General features: G+C 46.3%; 2 protein-coding genes across 3 annotated transcripts in view; both read right to left on the bottom strand.

The window, feature by feature from the left end:
• Positions 1-19148, bottom strand: part of CD58 (CD58 molecule) — a 53293-nt gene extending 34145 nt beyond the window's left edge. The window contains exon 1 of the mRNA XM_047784918.1: positions 19011-19148. Within this exon, the coding sequence (XP_047640874.1) occupies positions 19011-19080 (70 nt within the window). The 5' untranslated portion in view covers positions 19081-19148. The remainder of the gene's footprint in view (positions 1-19010) is intronic.
• A 3284-nt stretch (positions 19149-22432) lies between these two features.
• Positions 22433-25911, bottom strand: part of IGSF3 (immunoglobulin superfamily member 3) — a 109936-nt gene continuing 106457 nt past the window's right edge. The window contains exon 12 of one of the 2 annotated variants that reach the window (XM_047784916.1): positions 22433-25613. In XM_047784916.1, the coding sequence (XP_047640872.1) occupies positions 25363-25613 (251 nt within the window). In that variant the 3' untranslated portion in view covers positions 22433-25362. The remainder of the gene's footprint in view (positions 25614-25911) is intronic. The other variant, XM_047784917.1, reaches the window with a different exon arrangement.

The raw sequence follows: 25911 nt of genomic DNA, 5'->3' as shown, positions 1-25911 counted from the left end.
GGGTCCTGGGATTTAGATTGACCGCTATTTTCAGTTTATTGAATCAAACACATATAGCACTTACTATCTGCTAGGCAGTTAGAAAAGCTCTACAAATATGTTTGGTGAATCCTCTTCAAAACTTTAATACCCTATTTTGCAGATGAGGAAACCGAGGCGCACAAACGTTAATTACTAGCTAATTAAGAAGTGACATTGGATTTGAACCCTGACAGTCTGACTCTTAACTATTATTTATTTGGCTTGCTATGTTATGGCTATTAATGACGGTGACATGATACGGGATATCTCAGGATGCAATTTCTAGAATGTATTGGAATAGATGTCGGGAATGAGAAAGTCAAACCATTCTAACTGGGGTCAAGCACACCTCTGAAACCTACAGGTAAGGCACAAGTCCCCAAATCACCGAATGTCAGGGCTGGCGCGGTCCTCTGAGGACCATGACCCACCCCACACCCCTCTCCATAAAAATGAGGACACTGAGCAGGTTTGACTGAGCGGGAGAGAAATGAGCCCAAATCTCCAAAACGTTACATGGGAACCCAGATTCAAACCCAAGTTTGGTAATGGCGTTGTGTTTTTTAAATAATCTTAGATGTTACAGTGGGACATGAAGCCACTTCATTTCAGGGTTTCATAACTAAAGACCAAGAGAAATGAAGTTGAAAGGAAGGTCTAAGAGTGTGCATTTCTCATGTGTGATGGCAAGGGAAACGGGAGAGGGGAAAAAGTGGGGGAGGAAGCGGACAGGAGAGACTGGACCACAGAGGGGAAGAGAATCGGGGGTGGGGGGTGACAGTGTGGAAGAAAACAAGGGACAAACAGAATTCATAAGGACACAAAATCCCAGGAGCCACTGAGAAGCCTGTGAGAAGTAGCAAATGAAGCCCTGATACAGAGACCAGCAATTCGGCCAAGAGAAGAGCCATAAATGGGCCAAGAGGGAGCAGTGGAGACGGCAGCCCCAGTGAGCCTGGCTCATCTAAAGACACATGGACATGTGGCCATTGCCAGATCTCCTAAATTTCCAAGAAATGCTGGATATTTAAATTTGATGTGAAAATTTTGTCTCTTTGTCTTTTCTTTCTTTCTTTCTTTTCTTTTCTTTTTTTTTTTTCTTTTGGCTGCCATATGCTACAGCAGCTTGATGTAGGATCTCAGATCCCCTACCAGGGATTAAACCTGGGCCAGAGCCGTTCAAGTGCTGAGTCCTGACCACTAGACCACCAGGGAACTCCCACATCTGAAAACTTCAGAATCTTCAGTGTTGGCAACTAAGTCCAATCTGAGCATAGGGGTTTCCCCCAGTAGGCCAGCTTCATGACAACAAAGACAGGTCACTCTCCATCTTTGCTGCATCCCCATTGCCTGTCATATGAAGGACATTCAATAAATATTTGTTGAGTAGAATTAACTAAACTGAGGGGTTTTTTTTTTTCTTTTTTTTTTCAGGGCTACGCCTGTGGCACATGGAAATTCCCAGGCTAGGGGTCAAATCAGAGATACAGCTGCCGGTCTACACCACAGCCACAGCAATGTAGGATCCAAGCTGTGTCTGCGACCTACACCACAGCTCATGGCAACACTGGATCCTTAACCCACTGAGCGAGGCCAGGGATCGAACCTGTATTCTCGTGGATACTAGTGGGATTCGTTACTGCTGAGCTACAATGGGAACTCCTAAACTGATTTAAATACAACTTAAATGCAGTCCAAAGGCAGGGCTTCTGGACCAAATCACAAAATTTGACAGCCACCCTAAATAAACCCTGAGCTTTTTGCAAGACCCCAGACTGCTGTGAAGCCTGGCTGAAGAGCCATGACTCAGCAAGGAGAGGTGGAGACATTTAAATGGGCTGGGACCCCCGAGAGGCCATCGGAAGACACCTCTTTCCTCCTCGTTACCCAGAACGGAGGGTCTGCCAGCTCCCTCTCCCCATCCACATCCCATCGCTGTTCCTGATGAGATGCTCCCCTTTGTCTCCTGCTTCCTCTCCTGGTTTAGCTGGGTTTCCCCTACCACGTGTAGTGGGTTTCAGGGCACTGCCCCCGATAAGCCTGGACCCGCTCAGGATATCGGTCCCTGATCAACACTAACACCTGTCTGAGGCTGGAGGCAGTGCCATTTGCTCACTGATGCCATTTCTCAGAGACATGCTAATCACTCTTTGGGGATTTGGAGGAAAGATTTCTCTGGAGGTTTTTTTTTTTTCCTTAGAAACAAACAATGTGATTTAAAAATACTCCCTTCGTTCTCTCAGATATCTTCAAGGTTCCACATGGCTGCAGAATTTAGCAGTTAAGGCAAAAAGTCATTTGATGAAAAGAAAAAAAAATCCCCTGGAAGTTTCAGTACCCGAACACATAAATCTTGGTATTTCCCCCGCATAAATGACATCATAACGACAATTCGGTTAAAGATTCATTCAAGCCAGGAGATAGGAGGGCCCTGGGCATTTTTGTACCCAAGTGAGCAGCTGGGTTTCTCCTGCAGCAGAGGCTTGTGACCGCAACTGTGTTCCTTTCATGTCATCATCACAGCACACTTTCAGTTGACACCCACTTGGGGTACCAGAGTGGTGGCAGCCTGGGAAACGACGTCTCTGGAGACCCAAACACACACGCTCCCCGTACAGAGAGCAGCCACTCTCCTCGGATGCCTAGGCCAGTGCTGGTGTTGAAGACGCTTCCCTATTAAATCTACACACATTCTGCTTATCACGAGGCCCCATGTCCCAGTTTGGTGCAGGAGATATGCTCAGCGGGTACAGAGATAATCCCAAGAAGTGCATAGTGGTTTTGCTCAAGGGAGTTTAGCGCAGCTTGTTTCTGTCACCTAGTTCTTAATAAATCCCATACAAATGAGCCCTAGGCCGGCTCAGCCTCAATAATAATATTTAGCAACAGCAACAGTACATTCATCAAAAGCTCACTATGTGCCAGGCAGTCGTTTCAAGAGATGGATGGATGGATAAAATGGAAGGATGGACGGATGGATGCATTTAATTAACTCAATTCTGTGGGTAAGTCTTATTCAGATAGATAGATAGGTAGATAGGTAGATAGATAGATAGATAGATGGATAGGCTCATTTAACCCTCAACTCAACTCTGTGAGGTTGGTCTTATTATTTATTTATCCACTCACCAAACATTTTTTGAGTTCCTCCCATGTCCCAGGAACTATACTAAGCAGTTAGGATATAGCACTAAACCAACCAGACAAAACCCTGTTCTCTTGGAGTTTATGTTTTGGGTGATGAGGGGGTGACATCATAAATGGAAAAGAAAAACATCTTCTGTGTTGGGTGGCATTAAGTGCTATTGAGAAAAATGACAGAGAGTTGGAGGGGGGGTGAGCGGTAATGAGGAGGGGGTGCTGTTCTCTGTGAGATGGTCACAGCTGGCATGTGAGCAGGGCCCAGAAGAAGTGCGAGAGCGAGCTCGAGCCTACAGGGAGGAACATCCAAGGAGTGAGAACCACTAGGTTACGTGTGAGGCGATCGGGGCTCAGAGAGGTTCAGAAGCTGACTGAGGTCTAGGACGGAGCTGGTGCCCAGCCGCATGGCCTGCCCTGGTGGCTACCATGAGATGCTTGGACTTTCCTTGTCAATTCCACCCGCATCCAGTACCCGCCAGGGACTGGTTTCCACGACTGCTAAAAGGCAGAAATCTCCGGCTCTCAGCTACGCCACCACTGCTTCTCTGTCTGCATCTATTGCAGATGGACACTGCAGCCCCCGACTCCCAACAGACAAGTCTCCAGGTCCCCAGTTCCAAGAACCCCCCCAAGGACCCGCCTCCCACATGCTCTCAGTGGTCAAGGTATTCCTTGTCTCCTGGATGAGCTCATTCAGGATTAAGACGTTAGTTCTTTAAATCGACTTCCGGAGTTCCCGTCATGGTGCAGTGGTTAACGAATCCGACTAGGAACCATGAGGTTGCGGGTTCGGTCCCTGCCCTTGCTCAGCGGGTTAACGATCCGGCGTTGCCGTGAGCTGTGGTGTAGGTTGCAGGCGCGGCTCGGATCCAGCGTTGCTGTGGCTCTGGCGTAGGCCGGTGGCTACAGCTCCGATTCAACCCCTAGCCTGGGAACCTCCATATGCTGCAGGAGCGGCCCAAGAAATGGCCAAAAAGACGAAAAAATAAATAAATAAATAAATAAATAAATAAATCGACTTCCTTTCGAGTGGCCCTATCTCCGGGCATGCTAAAATACTCCACTTTTTATTCCTTACTCTTGCACCGAAAAGTCTATCTTTCCCAGGATGTTTCCCTCCCAATCTGTCCAGTACAATTCAGTAGCCACTAGGACACATGGCTCGTGAGCCCAGCGTGCATGGTTAGTCCAAACTGTGATATGTTGTAAGGATAAGACACACACCAGACTTTGAAGGTTAAGTATGAAAGGAGGGATGTAAAATCTCTCATTAATATGTTTGGTTTGGTTTACTTTTTTTAACCACTGCACCCGTGGCATACGAAAGTTCCCAGGCCAGGGTTTGAATCCAAGCCTCAGCTGCAACCTACACCACTGCTACAGCAATGCCAGATTCCTTTACGCCACTGCACCAGGCCAGGGATCGAACCTGTGCCTCAGCAGTGACCGGAGCCACTGCAGTCAGATTCTGAACCCACTGCATCACAGTGGGAACGCCTTGTTAATATTTTTTATATCAACTACATGGTGAAATGAAAAGAATGCGGGCATATTAAGTTAAACAAAATATATTATTCGAGTTAATTTTACCTGTTTCTCACTCTATTCCTAGGTAACAGCACTATTCCAGTCTGTTCTTTCAAGATATCCACATCATTTCTTGCTCAAAAGCCACATTTGCCTTCGATGGTTCTTATCTTAGATAAGATATAGTCAAGACCTACAGTGTATTTTGGAGAATAAGGTTATCTTCCTAGAGCTATTTAAGACAGCATGAGTCTTTTTTTAAATTTTTATGTATTTATTTATTTTTGCTTTTTAGGGCCACATGAGCAGCATATGGAAGTTCCCAGGCTAGGGGTGGAATCAGAGCTGCAGCTGCAGGCCTACACCACAGCCACAGCCACAGCCACAGCCACAGCCACAGCAATGGGGGAGCCGAGCCAAGTCCCTGACCTACACCACAGCTCATGGCAACACTGGATCCCTGACCCACTGAGCCAGGCCTGGGATCAAACCTGCATCCTCATGGACACTAGTTGGATTTGTTTCTGCTGCACCACAACAGGAATTCCACAATGAGTCTTTTGAAATCTATTCTTCCAAGTCTGATTAAAAGCATTTCAATATGCTATTATCGATCATTTCCTTAAAAAATTCTTTATAATCTCTATTATTTTCCAGTTATTCAGTTCATAGTTGAGAAACCCTTTTACCACTAACTTATGATGACAGAGCCTAATTAGTCTCTTGTTAATCTGAACTTACTATTTTCTGAATGTGTATATTAGACTTCATGTTTTCCCCCAGTTTCTAACTGCTACACGGGCAGAACATTCAGAAACTAAAGACCAGGAAATGAAAATTCAAACTCTGATCTCAACAGATATTTGGGGGAATATTATGAAACGGAAAGGTCACTACAAACCAAAATGGGTTCATTTGCTTCCTTGAGAGGAAGACTTGCTTCAGAGAACAGATCCAAGTCACAAACGACAGTCCTCTGAACCGAGAGGGCAGAGAGCCGACTTGCACCGCAACAGGAACTTCCAGTGATTCTGGGCAAGAGGTCCCCTCCCCTCCACTGGCTTCATTGTGGACCGCAGAGTCCTTGGGCTAAGACGTCATCAGCACAGGCACGAGCAGCCTCTGAGAAGAAGGCCGTCCGGCACAGGGAAAGCCACTGAAAACAAGAAAAGCAAGAGGCCCAAGGAGCGAACTCCGCGCCCCCAAAGGAGCTGAAGGACATTTTCCTTTGAGTCAGGTGGACGGGCCCTAAGAGCGATTTCCAAAGAGGAACTCCTAAAACATTTTCCAGCACTTTCTGGGGATGGTATCACTATTTTAGTCGCACTTCTTATTCAGATTTGTCAGAGCACTTGGGAAGGGCTATAGCCCGGTTTCCCCTTCAATCCTGAGAGGGAAGCTTTTATCTGTGACAGCAGAATCTAAGACACTGTGCCCTCAAGTAAGAACTTCAAAAAGCCTTCTGTACTCAAGAGAAAACAACATGAGAAGAAATCAGGAGACAGAAAACTCATGCAAATAAGGGCTGGTGTACGCAGGCAACCTTTCTGATTTTAAACAGAGAAAGCAATACTTATCCTCAAAGCCTATGTTAATTAAGAAATATTAGTATGAGCCATTCTGGGACCCAGTCCTACCCTCTAGAAGGCCAGCAGCTTCCACACTAAGTGGGGCCTGGCAGCCTATGGACCAGGGGCCAGCCCTGCCTACCGCCACCCACAATAGTTGATGCTGCCACAACAGAAGAGTGCATGCAGGCCACACAGGGGGCATGCAGCTCTGGTGAGCAGAGGGGAAGGGGAGTGTCTGGTTGGGCCCCAAAGACCATCTCCTACATAAGGCCACATCTGTAGGAGACCGAGAAATGCAAACAACCCACCTGCTACATAGAAATAAACATAAAGAATTAGGCAAAATGAGGAGACAGAGGAATATGTAACAAACAAGGAACAAGACAAACCCCCCAAAGAATAACTGAGTGAGTGGAGATAAGCAATCTACCTGATAAAGGCTCCAAGGTAATGGAGTCCCTGTCATGGCTCAGCAGAAACGAATCCGACTAGGAACCATGAGGTTGTGGGTTTGATCCCTGGCCACGCTCAGCATGTTAAGGATCCGGCATTGCTGTGCCTGTGGTGTAAGTTGCAGACGCAGCTCGGATCCGGCATTGCTGTGCCTGTGGTGTAGGTTGGCAGCTGTAGCTCCAATTCGACCCCTAGCCTGAGAACTTCCATGTGCCGTGAGTGTGGCCCTAAAAAACAAAAAGCAAAAAAAAAAGACTCCAAGGTTATGATCAACAATGCTCAATGAACTCAAGAGAAGAGTGGAGGAACACAATGAGAAGTTCAAGAGAGTCAGAAAATATAAAGAGGACCTGGAGTTCCCGCTGTGGCTCAGTGGTTAATGAATCTGACTAGCATCCATGAGGATGCAGGTTCAATCCCTGGCCTTGCTCAGTGGGTTAAGAATCTCCTGTTGCTGTGAGCTGTGGTGTAGGTTGCAGAAGCAGCTCCAATCTGGTGTTGCTATGGCTGTGGCTGTGATGTAGGCCAGCAGCTACAGCTCTGATTAGACCCCTAGCCTGGGAACCTCCATATGCCACAGGTGGGGCCCTAAAAAGCAAACAAAACAAAAACTAAAACAAACAAACAAAAAAAGAAAATACAAAGAGGACCCAAACAGAGCTGAAGAACACAGTAACTGAAATTTTAAAAATACACTAGAAAGAATGAACAGTCGGTTAGATGACACAGAGGAACAGAGGAACAAATCAGTGAACTTGAAGACAGAGTACTGGTTCACCCATGCTGAACAGAAAAAAAAAAAAAAAAAAACTTTAAAAAGTCAGGATAGTTTAAGAGATCTCTGAGACAACATCAAGTACACTAAAGTTCATATTACAGGGGTCCCAGAAGGAGAAGAGAGGAAAAGGGCAGAGAATTTATTTGAAGCAATAACAGCCAAAACCTTCCCTAACCTGCAAAAGGAAACAGACATCCAAATTGAGGAAGCACACAAAGTCCCAAACAAGATGAACCCAAAGATATTACGCCAAGATACATGGCAATTAACATGGGAAAAATTAAAGATAGAGAGTGAATCTTAAAAGCAGCAAGGGGGGAGTTCCCATTGTGGCTCAGCAGTAGCAAATCTGACTAGTATCCATGAGGACATGGGTTCAATCCCTGGAGCCAGTCAGTGGGTTAAGGATCCAGCGCTGCCATGAGCTGTGGTGTAGGTCACAGACGTGGCTTGGATCTGGCACTGCTGTGGCTGTGGCATAGGCCAGCAGCTGCAGCTCTGATTCAACCCCTAGCCTGAGAATTTCCACATGCCGCAGAAGCGGCTGTAAAAAGAAAATAAAGAAAGAAAGAAAATATCACAACTAGAAATATGAAATTACAAAAGGAAAAATCTCACTGGTAAAGACAAACATACAATAAGGGAGCAGATCAACCACTTATAAAGCTATAGGTAGGTTAAAAGACAAAAGTGATAAAATTATCAGTATCCGTAACAAATAGTTAAGGGATACACAAAACAAAAAGATGTAAAATGTGACATCAAAACATTAAATGGGGGGGGCAAGTAAAAATGCAGAGTTGTTATAATATGTTCAAACTTAAGAGATCATCAACTTAAAATAATCTCATAAAATAGACTCACTCTATAGTTATGTATGAACTCATGGGAACCACAAATGAAAAAACCTGTAACATAAACACACACAAAAAGAGAAAAGAATCCAAATATAACACTAAAGATAGTCATCAAATCACAAGAAAAAAGAACAAAAAAAGAAAGGAACAAAAAAGAATCATGGAGTTCCCATCATGGCACAGTGGAAGCTAATCTGACTAGGAATCATGAGGTTGTGGGTTCGATCCCTGGCCTCGACCAGTGGGTTAGGGATTCAGTGTTGCTGTGAGCTGTGGTGTAGGCCAGCAACTATGGCTCCAATTGGACTCCTAGCCTCCATATGCCCCAGGTGTGGCCCTAAAAAGACGAAAAAAGAGAAAAGAATCATAAAACAACAACAACAAAAACAATTAGCACATACTTATCAATAATTATTTTACTTTATTTTATTTATCTTTTTTATTTTTGTCTTTTTGCCTCTTCTAGGGCTGCTCCCGTGGCATACAGAGGTTCCCAGGCTAGGTGTCTAATCAGAGCTGTAGCCATCAGCCTACACCAGAGCCACAGCAACACCAGATCCAAGTCGCATCTGCAACCTGCAGCACAGCTCACCGCAACGCCGGATCCTTAACCCACTGAGCAAGACCAGGGATAGAATCCACAACCTCATGGTTCCTAGTCGGATTCGTTAACCACTGAGCCATGACGGGAACTCCTCAATAATTATTTTAAATGTAAATGGAATCAATGTTCCAACCAAAAGACATAGAGTGGCCAAATGGATTGAAAAAAACAAGATCTGTATATATGCTGCCTACAAGAGACCCACTTCAGATCTAAAGACACAAACAGACTAAAAGTGAGTGGATGGGAAGAGGCATTCATGCAAATAGAAACAAAAAGAAAGCCGGGGTAGCAATACTTATATCAGACAAAATAGTCTTTAAAACAAATACTGTAACAAGAGACAAAGAAGGACATTACAAAATGATAAAGGGGTCAATCTCAGAAGACATAACAACTGCAAATATATGTGCACCCAACACTGGAGCACCTAAATACATAACACATATATTAACAAATAGAAAGGGAGAAATTGACAGTAACACAATAATAATACAGTCCTTCAATTAGCACCCCCACTTACATCAATGGACAGATCACCCAGATAGAAAATCAGTAAGGAAAAATTGGCCTGAAATGACACAGTAGATCAGATGGCTTTAATAGGTATCCCGTTCCATCCAAAAGCAGTGTAAGACACATCCTTTTCAAGTACACATGGAACACTGTCCAGGATAGATAAGAAGTTAGGCCACAAAATAAATCTCAGTAATGTTCAGAAGACTGAAATCATATCAAGCATCTTTTTCCACCACAATAGTATGAGGCTGGAAATCAACACAGGCAGTTATGCTTCTGTACATCAATCTTACTAATATGTTTTTATTGGACCTGCTTCCTCAGGCAAGGGAAACAAAAGCGAACCTAAACAAAGAAGACTAAACGAAAAAGCTTTTACACGAGGAAGGAAACTTTCAACAAAATGAAACAGCAGGCTACCAAATGAGAGAAAAGAGAGATATCTGATGCGGGGTTAATATCCAAAATCTACAAAGATCTCATACAACTCAATAGCAAAAACAAAACCATCTGATTAGAAAGTAGGCAGAGGACCTGATCAGACATTTTTCGAAGAAGACATGCCGATGGCCAAGCGGCACATGAAAAGATGCTCAACCCCACTAATCATCAGGGAAATACACATCATACCCACAATGAGATACCACCTCACGTTTGTCAGAATGGCCATAATCAAGAAGACAACAAATAACAAGTGTTGGCAAAGACATGGAGAAAAGGGGACACTTGGGCGCTGTTGGTAAGACTGTAAATTGGGGCAGCCACTATACACAACGGTATGGCAGTTCCTCAAAAAATTAATAGAAACTGCCATATGATTCATCATTCTCACTTCTGCGTATTTACCCCAATAAAACAAAAAACTAATTGGAAAAAAAATATGTATACCAATATTCATTGCAGCATTATTTTAAATAGCCAAGATATGGATGCAACCTCTGCATGCACTGGGAGATCAATGAATAAAGAAGATGTGGTATTTGCCTACAATGGAGGATTACTCAGCCATAAAAATGAAATCTTGCCTTTTACAACAACATGGATAGGTGTAGAGGGTATTATGTTGAGTGAAATTAGTGAGACAGAGAGAGAAGTAAATACCATGTGATTTTACTTATATGTGGAATCTAAAAAACAAAACAAACAGAAAACAGATTCATAGGTACAGAGAATAAAATGGGAGTTGCCAGAGGGAAGGTGGGTAGCAGGATAATGTGTGAAAGAAAAAGGTAAGGGAGAGTTAAAGGTAGCAATTTCAAATTATAAAGTAAATAATTCTTGGCAATGTAATGTACAGCACAGGGAATACAGTCGATAATATTGCAGTGACTTTGTGCAGTGATCTATGGTAATTAGACGTGTGATCATTCTGTAATGCATAAAAATATTGAATCACTATGTGGTACACTTGAAACTAACATAATATTGTAAGTCAATTTAAAAAGGGAACAAGAAATGTGCACAACTCAATTAAAAAAGCATTAGAGTGATAAAGGCGACAATAAAATTCCTACACCGAGTTCTTTAAAAGTAGTTGCCTCTTTCAAAAGAGATCTGTCAAAATTAAACAAGAACAGCAACAAATGCAAAAATGTGAAATTTTTTAGATCCTGGTATTTAAAAAGAGATAGTCTTGTGACAATTGGGGTAACTTGAATAAGGGTAGAAGTCAGGTGATATGAGATTGCCGATCATTTTTGTAAATATTATCATGTTATTGGGATTATGCCAAAGCATTTACGAGTGGATTGTGGGTATATAAAGGGAGTATGGCAAAATGTTTATAAATGGATACATAAATAAACCCCCATTCTGAATTCTATGGCCCAAAGAAGGCTCTCCCACCCTCTTATGGCATAGCATGGTACTGAATACACTCCTATGTGTTTGGTCATGGTCCCGTCATAGAATTTCATATACTTTAGCAAAATCACATGTATACACACATGTTATATACAAGAGATCACCTATGGCTGTTACTCATCTCATCGTGGGTTGGGATGCATGGACTTTGAGTCCAATGGACCTGGGTGCCCGCGTGCTCTGGGTCAACCTGGACAAAGTCCTCAATCTACCAAAGCTTTGTCTTCTCTTTAACAGTCTCTATAAAACTCTATAAATGAAAACAAAAATCTCAATCTCTAAGCACAGCACTTAGCACAAAGCATGTGCTTAATTCATAGCAACTATTATGTACAGTCCATTGTAACACTCGATCTAGTTGTTTCTGATTTTTTTTTTTTTTTTAGGCTGCGCCCATGGCGTGTGGGAGTTTCCGGGCCAGGGATTGAACCCTTGCCACGGCAGTGATCCGAGCCACAGCAGTGACAATGTCGGATCCTTAATGTGCTGAGCCACCAGGGAACTCCTAGGCCTGAATCTAGCTTTTTGATAGGAATACACAGCACTATGTTGACCTGGAGTATCTTTCCTAAATAAAAAACACAAGATCCTCTGAATCTTGATTCAGGCGGAACATATCAATAAGTCTCACATAAAAACGCGAGGTAACATAATAATTTTAAATGGAGTAATGCTTGACAAATACTTTATTATCTAATGTCCTAATTTCACCATCTGTATTGTTAAACAATAGGAAAACAATTGCAAACAATGAAAGAAACTTTTTCTGAAGTAGGGTGTGACTTGGTTCCTGTGGATCTAAGATCTATGGGGAGAGAGACAACCTGCAAGATAAAGGATCCATGGAGAGCCTGTCGTGGCTCAGCGGAAACAAATCTGACTAGTAAGGCAGGTTTGGTCCCTGGCCCAGCTCAGTCAGTTAAGGATCCAGTGTGAGCTGGGGTGTAGGTCCTAGGTGCTGCCTGGGAACTGGCATTGCTGCTGTGGCTGTGAGGGAGGCCAGCAGCTACAGCCCTGGCCTGGGAACCTCCATATGCCTAGGGTATGGCCCTAAAAAGCCAAAAAAAAGATAAGAATCCATAAAAGGCCAACAGGGAGTTCCCACTGTGGCTCAGCAGAAAAGAACCCAGCTAGTATCCATGAGGATGCAGATTTGATCCCTGACCTCACTCAGTGGGTTAAGGATCCGGCCTTGCTGTGAGCTGTGGTGTAGGTCGCAGACATGGCCTGGATCTGGCAGCATTGCTATGGCTGTGGTGTAGGCCTCAGCTGTGGCTCCGATTCAGCCCCTAGCCTGGGAACTTCCGTATGCCACAGGAGTGGCCCTAAAAAAAAGAAAAAATAATAAAAAAATTTTTAAAAGGCCAACAGTAGCGGGATGGGGTAGGCTGTGCTAATAAGAATGACCTAGTCCAGCAGTTCCTATTTTTGAGTTTGGTACTTGCCCAGCACTATTCAGGGCCTGTCCACATGCCACCGCACTGAGGAGACCCAGTGCCAAATCCTGACCTTCCAAATACACCTTGCTATCTATCTCCCATTCCTCACCACCCCCCCCACACCCCCCACCCCCGTCCCCATCAGTTCCTACTAATCCCACCAGTCACCGTTCCCAAAGCCTCCTGGTCTCCCTGCTTCTCCTTTTTCACCGGCAGAGACTAGTCTTCACCCAACAGCTAGACTAATTCATTTAAATACACAAGTCATCATGCTCTCACTCCTGACACTCTGACACTTCCTATTTCGCTAGTAGTTAAAAAAAAAAAAAAAAAAAGTTAGTCTTTAGAGAAAGGGCCCACAAAACTTTATCTCTAGGATTCCTCTCTGACTATTTTTACAACTTCATTTCCTATTCACCCTCCAGCGTGGTGGTCTCTGCAAAATTCCTGAAATGCTTGACGCCTGTCTCGGGTTTTTGGCTGCCATCCTCTCCTCGGCCCTCCCCGCCCCCGCCCCCCAGTCACCTGGGCTGCTCCATCACTACCTAACTCTGCTGTCACCCTTTTAAAAAGACCCTCCCCTGACCACACGACATCAAACAGTGACCACCAGAGAGTGGCTGAATGAAATATCACATCTCCATCCCAGAGTACTATGCAGTTGTTTAAAAAAAAAAAATGAGGATAATCTCTTTGAACTGCTATGGAATGACTTTCCAAACATGGTTAACTGACAAATACAAGGTACAAAAGAATACAGTGTATGTTACCTGTTGTTCAAGAAAGGGAGTTAGAAAAAAACATATATATCTGTTTCTATCTGCCAAAAAACAGGAAAGATAAAACAGAAACAAATTACATGTTTTGGGGGAGCCAGCACATAGGAGGGAATAGTTTCTGAATGTATCTCTTTTTTTTTTTTTTGGCCACACTCATGGCATATAAAAGTTCCCAGGTCAGGGATGGAACCCAAGCCACAGTAGCCACCGGAGCCACTGCAGGAACAATGCTGGATCCTTATCCTGCTGCACCACAAGGAAAGTGCCTGAGCATACCATTTTACAGTCATCCCTCAGTATCCACAGGGAACTCGTTCCAGGACCCCAGTGGATACGAAAATCTGATGACATTCAAGTCCCTTACATACAATAGTTCAGTATTTGCATATAACCTGTGCACATCCTATCATATACTTTAAATGATCTCTAGATTACTTATAATACCTAATACAATGTAAATGCTATTTAAGTAGTTGTCAGAATGTGGCAAGTTCAAGTTTTGCTTTTTGGGACTTTCTGAAAATTTTTTTTCTGAAATTTTGGATTTATAGTTGGTTGCATCTGTAGATGCAGAACCCACAAATATGAAGGGCCAGCTGTACGTGGTTTTGATTTGAATCATGTTAATAGTTTATACATTCAAAAATCAGACCTAAGGGGGAAAAACCCTCAAGTTGAATAGAAACAGACAAACATTAATGCAATTATGTATGAACTTGATAACATAACCACACGGAAGAAAAAAAAAAGAATTAATCCAAACAACTTTAAAATACAGTATTTGGGGAGTTCCCTGGTGGTCTAGTAGTTAGGATTTTGTGCTTTCATGGCCGCAACCTGGGTTCAAGCCCTTGTCTGGGAACCGGGCTCCAACATCAAGCTGCTGCACACCATGGTTAAAACAATAAAATAAAAATACAGTGTTCTCTACACATTTAGTGGGATATATGGAAAAAAAGGAACCGCTAAGAAATCTTGAATGTATTTGGTAAAGGCTGTGCCTGGGAGTAGTATTGGCATAGCAATGACGCAACTAGTTTGTGTTTAATGTAGATTAGGAAAATACACTACTACTAAGAATAGGATTCTCGAGTTGGGGAAGGGAGATACTAATGGGAAATGGAGGAAAGAATGATGAGCTGAATTGTCGGATTAGCCTTTGTGGTAACAAGATAAATGCATGACTTTGTGGAAACTCTTTCCTAGCTCTGAAAACCGACAGGGCCTAGAAGCTATGATTCCAGGAGCCTTGAGCCACCTAGCACCCAGATCTTAATTTCTAAATACCATACTCCACCAAAAGGAAAAAGGAATTTAACGATTCCATGGCTGAGGCAGGAAAGGTACAAAATGAGTCTAGAACATCTCTCTATGCCGGCAAGTAAGGAAGTGCTCAAAATTGATGGACCCACGGCCAAAGAACCCTTGAAGCTTAGAGGGGTTTCCACCTGTCAAATTCGGAATCACTGAGCATCAAAATGGATAATGACAGGAACACCATCTTCAAAAACACCCATGAGTCCATAGTAATACTAAAAAAAAAAAAAGTAAAAAGCAGGGGCAAAGCTCTTTGTCGCTGAAGACTATCAATAAAGTATAAAGAAAAAAATAGGGATAGAAAATGGCCATCCACAAACATTTCAGTGCATTTTTGTGATAAGGGACCCAGGGAAGAATCACCCCTGGGTGCTAAAACATTGGGTGAAGGATTGTTGGAGAACAGGATATTCACACGATCTCAATGTGTCACTTAAGGAATCACATCCTACGGACACATTTCATTTTACTGTGCTGTGCTTTGATTGTGCTTCACAGATACTGCGCTTTGCTTCTACAAATTGAAGTTTCCTGACGACTCTGCACTGTCCGATGGTGGTTTGCATTTTTCAGTGAGAAAATATTTTAAAATTAAGGTATGTACTTTTTTTTTGATGTAATGCTATGGCACACTTAATAGACTATAGTGCAGCAGACATGGAAATTTTCAATGTCCTAGGAAATCCAAAAACTTGTCCGACTTGCTTTATGATGACATTCATTTTATTGTGGTCATTTGGAACGGAGCCAAAAAATCTCCTGTCCTTACATGCCCGTGTTTTCTCCTCTACAGTGGAGAAATCTGGTGGATTTCACCAACCAACCAATCGACATTAACGTCTCTAATAACGAGACAAAGGAACTGCACTGCATCCTGATGAGATGCACGACCATGAGACAGTCCTGCCCAGGAAAGTTACATCCAAATCTAAATACGCAATCCAAATCGAGGGACGTTTTCATAAAATAACGTATCCAGACCCTTCAGAAATGGCAATGGCATAAATATAAAGCTCTTAAAAAAGAAAACAGAAAAGAAAAAGAAAAAAGTTGGCAATAGTTTAGATATTTTATTTATCTTTTGCCTTTTCTAGGGCCACACCCACAGCATATGGAGGTTCCCAGGCTAGGGGTCCAATTGGAGCTACAGCTGCTGGCCATAGCCATAGCAACAGCAACACGGGATCCAAGCCATCCGTGTCTGTGACCTACACCACAGCTCACAGCAACACCAGATCCTTAACCCACTGAGCGAAGCCAGCGGTTGAAACTGTGTCCTTACGGATGCTAGTTGGATTCGTTTCCGCTGCACCCCGACGGGAACTCCTAGTTTAGATATTTTAGATGAAAAGTCATCAAGAGGCATGACTTCCAAATCTGGTGTGTGATCCAGGACTGGCTTCTGGGCCCTCTCTGAAAATAGTATTGTTATCAATGCTTTCTTTCCTGCCTGTGACAATAGCATCAGGGCTTACTGGAGTCACACTGCTCTTAGAAGACCTATGTTGAAATATTTAGGGGTAAGCTGTCATAAGAGCTGCAATTATCAAACAATTTAGCAAAAAAAAAAAGAAGTTAACTGGGTAGATGTGGGGGTGGGGGTGTGTATATAAAAAGAGAAGTAAACCAAATGTGATAAAATGTTACTGACTGATGATTCCAGGAGAAAAGTGTGTAACAATAGTTTCCGCAACTCTTCTAAGGATTTTCCAGAATTAAAAAAAAAAAAAAATTAGAAACCATTAACCACCTCCATTTCCCTTGCCTCTGCACTACTCATCCCCCTATTAGTAAAAGTTGACCATCGCCCAACAACCACATATTTGCCGGCTTATTTCCTTTCTGTCGCTCTTCCCAACTGTAACATAAGCTTCACGGTGCTGACGCATAGTTGACAGTAAGTATTTGCTGAATGACCTGTGTTCATACTCATTCTACAAACTAGGTATTATTATCTTTTTTTTTCCTGTGACAGAGGTGCTTCAAAGGCAAAGACACCGAGGCACATAGACGTTGGGTAACTTGGAGAAGTTTTAAGCCTGCGAGGCAGGGCCAGGGTCTGAGGCCAGGCATCTCACCAGAGGCCTGATACTGCTTAATCACTGTTAGGCAGCTTTCCTAGTAAGTTGGCCTTGGCCCCCAAAGGGCTCACCATGTACACAGCTACGAGAGTGTTCCAGAGGGCAAGGCCTTCTTCGGAGAAGGTGATATTCACGCTTGCTGAACGAAATAACCTCTGAATAAATAAATGAATTAGGTGGGAGAGACCACTATAAGCAGACTGTTCAGAAAATCTTCCTAGTGGAGGTGTGGCTTCATGGGTGAATCGGGTTTTCAGTGGAAGCGACAGCACAGAGACAGACAGCCGTGACCAAGGTGCCTTCTGGGACTAGAGCATCTGGGGATAGTTACCCCCTCCATTCAGATTCTGTAACATATGCATATACATATACATGTGTATATATATGTATATGTATATATGTATCACATACATATATATGTATTTTTTATATATATACACACACGTGCATATATATGAATTTATTTTTTTTAGATATATACACAGCTCTCCCTCTTCCCCACAGCCCCCGGCATATGAAACCCTCACAGCTCTTTCGGGCTTGTAATGGTACCTGCCCTGGTCTCCTTGCCTCTCAACTACAATCCTTTCTCTTTACTGCTGCCAGATTATTCTTCCTAAGTGGATGGCTCTGATCCTGCCAGGCCCAGAAAGAGTTCTCCTTTACCTGCAGAAGAGAACCCCAACTCCCACAGGGGACATTCAGGGCTCCCCTGTGGGGGCCTCCAGCTCTTGGGGGCGCATCAAGTCTCCAGCGACACGATGACTCTACTGCCCAAGTTGCCCTGTACATTCTGCTCCCGCATCTTTCTTACTTGTGTCCTCCTCTTGGAATCTTTTCCCCACATCATGGCATGTCCCCTTACCACCTGTCCCCAGAGGCCGGGTTCAAGTACTCTCCCTTCCATGAAGTCTTTGCTTCGCGAAAGATATTTGGTTTCACAAAAGGTGCTACTGCCTTCCCTCTGCATGCCGATGGCACTTTATGTTTCCCGCTTTTACAACATTCAGTTCTGTGTCTTTCAGTGTGGGTACTTTTGCAGCACATTTCAGCCTCCCGCCCCCCTCCCAGGCTGTCCTCCATAGCCAGTGCACCTCACAGGCACCCAATAAACGCTGAACGCAGAGTGGAAAGGGAAGGCTGATCCAGTGGACGTGCCGAGGGGCCAGCAGTGGGGAATCCCAAGGAAAGAAGTACTAGGTAAGGGGGTTGTTACTATGCCCCAGGGGTTTGGCTATGACTTAGCCTGAGGCCTGAGTGGGGAGAGACTGATGAGGTTGGGGAGGGAAAAAAGTGGAGACCAAGATACCTAGTCCACGGGGCTGTCTTGACGGTTTAGCTGAAGACGTGCTAAAGGAATGAACGAGGTCCTGCACAGTCACTAGTTAGTCCTTTTAGGTTCGGAAGGAAAGGGAGGGCCCAGGGGCACCGGCGGCTCTACCTGAGAATCCTCAATTGAGGCCCTCATCTTCTGGCTGCAGGCCAATTCTGAAACTCCGCCCCGGGCCAGGGCGCGGGTGGGCTTGGCCTCGGCCGCAGCCAGCCCACCAAGCCTGGGAGGGCAGACTGCGCTTTCCGAGGCCCGGGGTGGCCCGCCCCGGACGAGCTCGCAGGCTGCGGAAGCTCTGAAAGTCCGCTCAACTTCTGGGCGGCGGACCCGCAGGCGGGAAGTAACTTAGTCCTTGAGTCACACAGAATAAGGCCCCTCTTCCGAAAGAATACGGACTGGATGGGTGAGGACCGCGGTGGGGGTGGCGGGTTACGAAGCTTCCCTAGAGGAAGGCAAGCGCGCAGGGCAGGAGAGTGAGCCGGGGTCCCGTCCTCTTTTTCCCAAACAGGCTCCAGAGCCTGCGGTCCAAGTTTCTTGCTGACCACCCTAGGGAGACTTGCGGGTGCCACCACCAGGTCCCGCGCGCCGGCTGCGTGCCCCCCGCCACCCGCGCCATCCCAACTTGCAGCCGCCTTGGGCCGCGCCCGTCCACCTGGCCCCGGAGCCCTAGGGCCACTGACACCGCGCGCCGCCCGGTCCCCGCGGGCTTCCCAGAAAGGCCTCCACTCACCCAACCAGAGCAGCAGGAAGATCACGCCGGGGGCCCGCACGGCCCACCTTAGGGCTCTCCCCGAGGCCATGGCGGTCCGGCCTTTCTCTGCGACAAGGACCCAGCTCCGCGTCGCCTCCGATGGCCGAAGAGGGCCGCCCCCACCCCCGTCCCCGCCCCGCCTCGCCTCGCCTCGCCTGGCTCCGCCCCAGTTTGGGCGAGTCTTTCCTCCTTCCAGAGAACGCGGTCCGACCTCGGTCTTGCCTGCTGTTCCGCCTCCACCCGCTCGGCTCAGAGGAGCCCTTCCCCAAAAGTGGCTTGCGTTTTTACAACCAGGTTTATCCTCGTTCCTCCCGCACCTGTCCTTGGCGTTTTTGGAACGTGATAAGAGGCCCCCATAGCTGGGGCCCCATAGCTGGCCCCATAGCTGGCCCCCATAGCTGGCCGAGAGCTCCGCCCCACTCTCCTGGGGGTGACAGTAGAACTCCGGGCTGGAACAGGGAGGTTCCACAGCGCCGTATTTCCTCCGCGTCTCCAGCAGCCGCGGCAGCGCAGAGCTCGCTTTTCCTGCCAGCGTCTCTGCTAGGACGGCTCTGCACGAGACAGCCTCGCTGAACCACAAAGGCATGTCGGACACCTGCTGGAATGTGCGGTTACCTCGTGCGGCCTCTTCCCTCCTAAGCACCTGACTCCCCTCATTCAAGCGCAGCCGCCTTTCCTTAAGATTGACCCCCACCCCACACTCCCTCACGGTAGCTGCGATTTCCAGCCTTGGGTTTCTCCCTTCTATTTCCTCTTTGTTTTACTCTTCCTCCATGTCCACTTCAGACTCGCCCTCGAGCTGCTCACTCCCTCACTGTTTGGCCTTCCCAAATCCCTCTTCCCAGGCTGCATCGGACTCACCGTCTTATTGGCTAGACTCCTCCCTTCAAATCCGTCTGATCCCAGACCCCCTGACTGTGCTCCCAGAACCAGCTCCTGGCATCAGCTTTCCTGTCAGCCCCCTTTCCTTCTGAGAGAAGCATCAGAATGACCCCTGCCCAGCTGTTGCTGTTCTGGAAACTCTTCCTCACCATGTGGGCAGGAAACTTCTCCCTGACCTGGACTCCTGACCTGGATGGACTCTGTTGTCAAATAAACACTAACCTGTTTGCCAGTAGCGCAATGGTGGAAACCTGCTTTATTCTTGCTGTCACTGCCATCATCCTCAGGTAGGGACCCCCAAACCACACAAGACACTCGAACTACACTCAAAGTCATGAATTAATTCTTAAGTTAGCCAGGAAATGGTAAAAGCTATCTATCTGTGAAATCCCAGGGACCAACGTCTTGTACCATAAAGCCTGCTACCTTCAGACATTCCCTATCACCTGTAGATATTGGTGATACACAAGGCAGGGACAGTGTGTAGCACAAAATGTGAGAAGAACAAGTGTCTGCCCTGGGCTGCTAAGAACTCCGGATAACTTGAATAGGTAAAGATGTGGTCAGACCTTTAGACACGAGGGAGCCCCTGAAAGTTTTTGAGCTGGGAAGTTGATATAACAGCAAACATCTGTTGAAGACTTACTATGAGCCAGGCCCTGTGTTAAGTGCGTTACCTGCATTCATCTCATCGTATTGCTGTCCCTGCTTTTACAGATGAGGAAACTGAAGTTCAGAGAAGGTAAATGACTTGCCCAAGAACACACAGCAAACACCAGTCTTAGCTTGTGTACAGAATGGGCAGCCACACTGCTTGGACTGGCCTGCAAAAGCCCCTCAAGAGCAGGGCCGAGGAAAGAACTGCCTAGTCCCCCTGGGACTGTTAGTATTCATCAGGTCATGGTCTCCAGGCATCAGATAAGGAATGGTTCGCTGGGTTGCCCTCGGTTGGCTGTTCCTCTGGCCAACAAACAGTGCCAGCTCTTTCATTAAGAGAAACACTGTGCTTCCATCGAGTTTTTTTTTTTTTTTTTTGAGCACTTCCATGCATGGTCTAGCAGGCTTCATGAATCAAAAGTGGCTCAGAAAGGCTAGACCTGCAATGCATTAGGCAGATGGCAAAAAGGCCTATGCATACACTGGAGACTGGCCACCACCAGGAGGGCTGGATGTATTTTTCATCCTGTGACCAGTGCTGAGAGATTCAGTTTTATCTGCTGTTGCAAGAGAATCATGGACTGGCAAGGAAGAAAGGACGGCTCATTCAGCCTGCTCCTGATGGGCTGGATGGGCTGCCGTTCTTCCCAGCCTGTCGTTCTCTGGTACCCTGGCTCTCTACTTCTTGCCAAGCTTGGAACTCCCCCGGGGAAGCTTAGGACCTAGAAAGACAGAGCAAAACCCTGTTTCTAATCTTCCATACATGGAAACCGCCCCTGCCCCACGCAGAAGTGTATTCACTTCGTTTTATATAAATGCTGGGCAGATTTGCACCAAGGGCATAAAGGGGTAATCTTTACCTCATTTATACCCTGCTTCCCTTTTAAAATGTTCCCCGGCAGAAAGAGAGCATTGGGGGGAAAAAAAAATTAGGCAAAAATAATACATGACTTAACATGGTACCAATGTGAGTACCCAAGAGATAAACATTTCAACTCCTGGCCAAGCCAGAAGCTACAGAGGTTGACAAGGATGCAGTGAATGGGGCTGAGGAACAGAGGAAAAGCTCACATGAAGGCCTTTTGAAGGCCTGCATTTCTAAAAAGAAGAAAAAGAAAAGGAAGTACCTCCTTCTGCTTTTTACCTCCATCAGTTCCTCTTGTATATTCCGTGAATTTTAAAGAATTACAGATGGGTTCAGACTGTGTACCCCTGATGGCTTTAATCATTCTATCATTCTTCTCAGTCTGCAGATGTGGCGAGCTCCCCTCAAACTCCCCAGCATTTGACTTGTGCAGGGGGAACAGAGACAGGTGTGCTGTGCGGCCTCACCGCTCAGCTCCTGCACTTGCCTCCATCTGGAAAAACGCTTGCTGTGTATCTCACGGTCAGGACGATTCTACGTAGCTTGAGGAAGACAATGTGGTCTTGCTGCTGAGACCAAGAAGGCAGGCCGTCCCACGTTTCTGCTCTCCTTCTCCAGCAGTTTCTTCTTACTGCATCCTGTCTCCCCAGCCCTACCCCAGCCCCCCAGAAAGAAAGCCAGATACCGAAGCAGCCTGGCAGCTGCCCAATTCTAGGGGCATCAGAGCCTTGACAGTCAGGGTAGATGGGTATATATATTATGACACACTTTCAGCAGATGCCAGTATCTTGAGAAAGAGGTTTTTTTTAATCACCATTTGGGCTGGGGGCGGGGCATGATATTAAAGGCTGCAATTTACCAAACCTGAACTTAGCAAGCCAATATCAGAGGACAGAACCCCAAGCCCCCCCCCCCCCCCCCCCCCGGGGAATAGGTTCCTGAGACCGAGGGTTTGATTAAGTGAGGAGAAAGGGGGATCAGTGGACTCGAGTCAATGTAAACAACCTTATTTTCAACATAATTTACTACAGGTCTCTTTAGTGTATATAAAACATTTTAGTGCAACGTCTTACAAATAGTTTTCCTTAAAAAAAAAAACCAACAACAAACAAAAACAAGTCAACAGCTCTCTACATCATGCATGGGTACTTTGCTTACCCCCACCTTTTTTTTTTTTTTTTTTTCTTCTTCAACAATTAACGCAGAGAAACCATTGTTTGAAAAGAATATGAAAACTTGCTACAGAAACACCCTGGGGAAAGAGAGTGTGGTCACATCCATGTCCGGGAACGGGCCTAGCACAGTGTTGTTTTTCATTAATGCAACATCGTAGACGTAGCTAAGTCAAGAGAGCAGGCGGCCGTTTTCCTCTCTGGGTCTCCGAGGACTAAAGCTCCGGTCGGCAACTTGCAATGAGGTCTCCCAGCCACTGGAGGCCGCCATTACCACTCAGCGGCCGCCACATTTCCACAGAAATGGCCGAACAAAGAAGGTCCCAGGGGTTTTCAGAGGAAGCAGAAACGCTCACCCTTTGATGGTATCCCCCGGCCCAAGAGAAAATGCACATACGCACACACAAATTATGAAAATACTGGCTTCAGTTTCTTTTTTTTTTCCTTTTAAATCTCTTGCAACCACTTCACTTAGGTGCAGCAACCTGCTTTTCTACCGCTGTGAGCCAATCCAAATTCAAATCTTCGCTACGGTCCCAGGGCCAGCCAGCCCTCCGGCACCCTTGCATTCAGACACGGTGAACGCGCATCATTTTCCCGAATGGACTCCGTCTATCGATTAGGGGCCAGCAATGTCCCCCTGAAAGCCCACACCCTTGAAATGAAGACATGGGGCCAAAGAGCACCTTCTTCCCTCCCCACTGCACCTGCTCTGTACGTCTGCGCCATTGACGCACATAGGAAATGGGCATGAGCACACGAGGCTTCGGTGGGACTGAGGTGGCGGTGCCTACACATCTCACAGGACAGGACTGGTGGATGTGGAAGGGAGAGAAGGTAGGCTATGTAAGCCCCTCAGAAAATGGCCGGGCCATCGCCTTGCTTCCTCTTGGCTGTGACACACAAAGCACCTGCTGAGCACCCCAGGCACCCTGCATGCCCGCAGACCCCAATAAGGATCGGCACCCATGAGGCCTGCAGTCTGTTCAGCCTCAGAACCGGGTTTCATGGCAACCTCTCTGGTTAGACTTCGTTCTGGAATTTCCAGAGGCTTTTTTCCAAAGTGGGGATTCCCTTGAGATTCAAGCTGCAAGTTCACAAGGAAGGGAGGTGGCACTTTTGACCAGCGAAACATGGGAAAGCCAGGGCATGAAAACATCTTCACGGAGTGAGCAAAAGGAAGGAAACGCTCGTGACCGATGATGCTCGGAGCCAAGCATCTCACCCCACAGTGTAAAGGAACAGGTGACAGTGGTCCTCAGTGGCCTTTAAAGGGCAGTTAAACCGCCATATCACCTAAACCACAAACAAGATCTAAGAAAGGGAAGGGTATAAAAGCCACACACAAAGGCATGTGGTCATTTTCTGCTGAGATGAGGTAATCCAAACGGATTGCGAAGGGCTGCGTCTGGGCCTCCCCTGGGCAGGCATCCTCACGGCAGTAAGATGTAGGGCAAATGGCGAAGAGGAAAGACATCAGCATCTTTGAGAAAAACCTAACTGAGACGAAGAAGGAAAACGTCTTCTTCAGACCTCCAGGGAAACAGCTACCCTTCCCTGTTCTCCACTGCCTGGCTCTGGACCCCCTCTCCCACCACGCAGCGTTCCAGTCTTCAGGAACCGTCGCTGTCAGCTGGCCCCGGTACCCTCCACTGGGACAGTGCATGCGGTGGCTGCCAGGGCCCTGTGCGTTCAGCTTAGGGCTGGCCATTTCCAGGCTCACTGACCACTTTCCCTTAAGAGTTTGGCAAAGCGCCTGGAAAGAGAAGCCCACCTGCCCGCATCTCTCAGTGAGAGACTGTCTTTGCAGAAAAGAGCAAGCCAACAGCTAGCCTTATTTCCTTCTCTCACTAATCATCGACTGCCACGGATTTTGATCAATCTGAAAGTCAGTGGCTGCTAAAAGCAGCCCTCTGCCCACTTTAGCTTCCAAAAATGTGTGCTCTTTGGAGCTTCTGACTTGTTCGCCAACCAAGTTTGCTTATTTTTTGGCAAGGTTGGGGAGGAAGCCTATTGCCTCCCCAACAGATAGGCTGGGCTGGGGACTACCTAATCCTAATGGTTATGCAGGATTTATCTTGTACATACACAGTTCTTTGAAGCAAAATTCAATGCTTTCATCTTGACTACAAAGTGGTTCCAACAACTCCAGCTGAGGGAAAAGATAAAATACAAATTGGGCCCACAGTATGCATCATTTTCAAGTCTTGTTAAGAAAAAGAAAAAAAAAAGAAAAAAAGAAAAAAAAAAGCTTGGGTATATTTTGATCCATGGGTGGCATTTTCAAGTGTGCAAAACCTAGAAAATCTTGGCAGAGATTCCTCCATGCCACAAAGTTCGTCCTTCCCTTGGCCATCAGTTGTATTTAAGAGAAATTCGGCCATGTTCTTATGGAATCCAAAAAGGGTAAACCAAAGGCATTGAAAAAGAGTCTATTACAAAGAATAAGAACCCCTGTAACATCTATCTGAGAATACTATATAAACCAGCGAGTAGACGTGCCACCGGGAGCTACTCACATTACCGAAAACTAAAACAGGAAACCTAACGCGGCAAGATGGTGCCGCCTGCTCGAAAACAGCTAAGCAACCAAGACTGCCACCTACAGGCAGTCGGCCTCTGACTCATCGGCGACTCTGAACACGTCTCAAGTCCCAGAGTGTTCTCCGAGAGCGCCCCAGAGGTTGGGTGCAGAGCAGGAGGCAGCGGGGAGAGCCTCGGCTCCTCCGTGGCTGATGACCGCTCGGTGCCCTTGTTAGTCTATGGCTCCCGGGTGGATACTGAGCACGGGGGGCTCCAGGCAAGTGGGGGAGTAGTTGAGGTGCGGTTCCTTGATCCACAGCAGGGGCACCCCGTTCTTCCCCTCGGAGTTCTTGCTGGAGTTCCGGCTCTTGAAGCGCACCAGCAGGATGGTGATGATGAGGATGCCAAAGATGGGGAAAGGGTAGAAGAAGACGAAGTAGAAGAGGGCATCGTTGGAGCAGATGATGGACTGCAGGGTGGAGCCTGAAAAGGACCGAGAGGGAGACAAGACCATGAGCACTGAGAACCCGGACGGTCCCTCCTTCCTGAGGACCTCGCCCAAACCCACAGGAACGACAGGCAGGCCCTCCTGCTTGCATCCTGTCTGCCCTGCTTCCACTAAGGGAGGGGGAACGACCCTGTCTGTGTTCTTGTTCTCACGACAGCACCTCTTCCAGTTCACAGCTGGAAGTGCACTCAAAGCCACGCTTCCCCTTGGCACCGTGAGCCACTGTGACTGCTTGGAAAGCCGCACAAAAATGGAACTGATCGATGGAGTTCT

Source organism: Phacochoerus africanus, chromosome 6 (genome assembly GCF_016906955.1).
Source record: "Phacochoerus africanus isolate WHEZ1 chromosome 6, ROS_Pafr_v1, whole genome shotgun sequence".
NCBI classification, from domain to species: Eukaryota; Metazoa; Chordata; class Mammalia; order Artiodactyla; family Suidae; genus Phacochoerus; species Phacochoerus africanus.
The sequence above is the reverse complement of the archived record's forward strand: the minus strand, read 5'-3'. Positions and strand labels throughout refer to the sequence as shown.